The 2,285-nt window shown below is 64.7% G+C and overlaps 1 protein-coding gene across 1 annotated transcript in view; it reads left to right on the top strand.

The window, feature by feature from the left end:
* The first annotated feature begins 6 nt into the window (after window positions 1-6).
* The window catches only part of WNT4 (wingless-type MMTV integration site family member 4), a 17,034-nt gene continuing 14,755 nt past the window's right edge, over window positions 7-2,285 (top strand). Inside the window, exon 1 of the mRNA XM_014946926.1 lies at window positions 7-111. Within this exon, the coding sequence (XP_014802412.1) occupies window positions 35-111 (77 nt within the window). The 5' untranslated portion in view covers window positions 7-34. The remainder of the gene's footprint in view (window positions 112-2,285) is intronic.

The following is a 2,285-nucleotide window of genomic DNA, read 5'->3' as shown; positions in this document are numbered from 1 at the left end:
GCTCCGCTGGCTCTATCCCTGCCTGCCCTCCAGGATGAGCCCGGAGTATTTCCTGCGCTCCTTGCTGCTCATCATCCTCGCCACCTTCTCGGCCAACGCCAGCAACTGGCTGTGAGTAGCCGCGGGGCGAGCGGGGGCGGGAGGGGGGGGGGATGTGCCGCAGCCGCCGCCGCCGCCGCCGCCACTTGTTGATACCCCCCGGGGGCGGCGGAGCAGGTGCCGCCGGGGTCGAGCAGCACCGGGGACCGACACCCCGCACCGATGCTGCTCGGCCCCCGGCGGGGCATCAGCCTCCCGTCCCCATCGCGCCGGGTACCCGCTGTCCCCGCTGACCCCCGCACCGGTGGCGGTGGGGGTCACAGCCCGCATCCCCCGGGCAGGTGGGCTGCAGGGGCTGCCCCCCCTCCCCAGACCCTGGGGTCCCGCCTGTTATCGCGTCCGGCTGGACCGGGGCTGGGTATCGAGCCCCTTTTTTGTCCTTAAGTTATAAATCCGGATGACGCCGGGGGAGGACGGAGGTCGGGACGTGGGGTCAGAGCAGGGCCCGGGGGCTGGCGAGGTGCCGGCGATGGCCAGCGGTCCAGGGAAGGATTTGGCAGGGCTGGGGCAGCCGAGCGTGCCGGCCCCGGGGATTTGCGGCGGACAGGGCTGCCCGTGCCTCGGACCCCCGGTTCCCGGTGGGAGGACGGGGGGCCGGGGGGCTGCTGCCTGCTGCGGAGGAGCCCGGTGACATCGGGAACCCGCTGAACAAACACTGAAATAATGTGTAAGGTAAACAGGGGCGGAAATCGTTCTGGAAAATTCCTGCGTGTTTGCCAAGGCGGTGGGACTGTCTTCTGGGGAGACCCCCCCGGGGCAGAGGGATGGAGCACGACAGCACCTTCCCACCTAACTTTGAAACGAAGGGGCTGGTTCCTCCTAATTAGTCTTCTCTGGTGGGAGACGGTGCTTCCCCTGCTCCCAGTGTCGCCGGCTGCCGTGAACTGATTAGTTCCCAGTGCAGGCACCCAGCAGACCCGCTCTCAGGCTGGGAAGGTGGGCCCTCTCCATCTCCCCTCCCCGGGTCTCCATCAGCAAGGACAGGTACGCCTGGGGCTGCTGGCATGAGACACCCTGTGCCTCTCCCGACACCTGCGCCCAGGTGGGCACGGTCCCACAAGCACATTCCTGGTGCAAGGAGTCCTTTCCGCGTCCAGACACAACTCCCGCGTCTCCTGCCTCCACGTTTGGCTCGCTGGAGGCTGTGGGTTTTGGGGGATGCTCCCTACGGCCTGGATAAGGGCCGGGTCAGCGGCATTCCTGCCCATGGGAAGAGGTGCTCGCCTGTCGGTAGCTGCCCGGGATGCGTTCTCACTTTGTCCTCCTCCCCTCCTCCTTTGCCAGATGGAGCCACTTGCGCGCCACGCGTCTCCAGCAAGTGGTGGGTGGATCATAGCAGCTATCAAGGTGGTCTTTTAAGCTGTCACGCTGCTGGTGAAGGTATATTGGGAACTGTGGGAGTGTTTTTCCTGCAGGGAGAAGGTCCTGCTGAGGAAGCCCTGCGGGACGATGGCAGGTCCCTGGGGAGGAGCAGCCTGGGCTGCCCTGGGACGGGCACGGGGAAGTGCCTGGCAAAGGGGGGGTTTCATGAGCGAGGTGGACAAGCCGCCCGGTGTGGATGGGCAGAGGTGGGACCCCCCTGGTCCTCAGCACCGCCGGCAGCTGGGGTGGTATTTGGAAGCCAAGGCGGAGGGGTGTTTGGCCGCAGCAGACGGGGAGGGCTGTGTGCAGCCGTCCGTGCTGGCGAGGCGAGGGGTGGGCGCGGGGGGCTCGGCCGCCCCGGAGCAGAGGGCTCATTCCTGCCAACAGGGGAGGAAAAGCAGATCCATTTCCGTGCGTTTGAAAGGAAGGGGGTCAGCTTTTTTTGATGTTGCAAATGTATGGTGATAAAAGGATCGTCCCCCGCTCGGTGCTTTTTATTCTTTGCCTTTAGGATTAAGACAATTCCCATTGTTTATCTTCTCACATCAGAAACAAAGGCTGCCGGAGGCAATAAACGGAGTTAGAAGGATCCCAGGAGTTATCAGATATTCGAGGAATGGAGAAGCCCCACGCGTGTGGGCTCCGGCGAGCTCCGCTCTGCCCCGGCGCCGCTGCCAGCCCGTGCCCGGCACTCGGGGGACGGAGCTCTGCACAGAGGTGTGTGCGCTGGGTGGCAGCGCGCGGTGAAGTTTGCTTTTCCAGAAACCTGCTGGATTAGTGATTAAGCTCCGTTGTGACTTTTTCTTCCTCCTCTCCCTTCCCCC

Source organism: Calidris pugnax, unplaced genomic scaffold (genome assembly GCF_001431845.1).
Source record: "Calidris pugnax isolate Ruff unplaced genomic scaffold, ASM143184v1 scaffold152, whole genome shotgun sequence".
Taxonomy (NCBI): Eukaryota; Metazoa; Chordata; class Aves; order Charadriiformes; family Scolopacidae; genus Calidris; species Calidris pugnax.
Note: the sequence above shows the minus strand (reverse complement) of the source record. Positions and strands in the feature narration are given on the sequence as shown.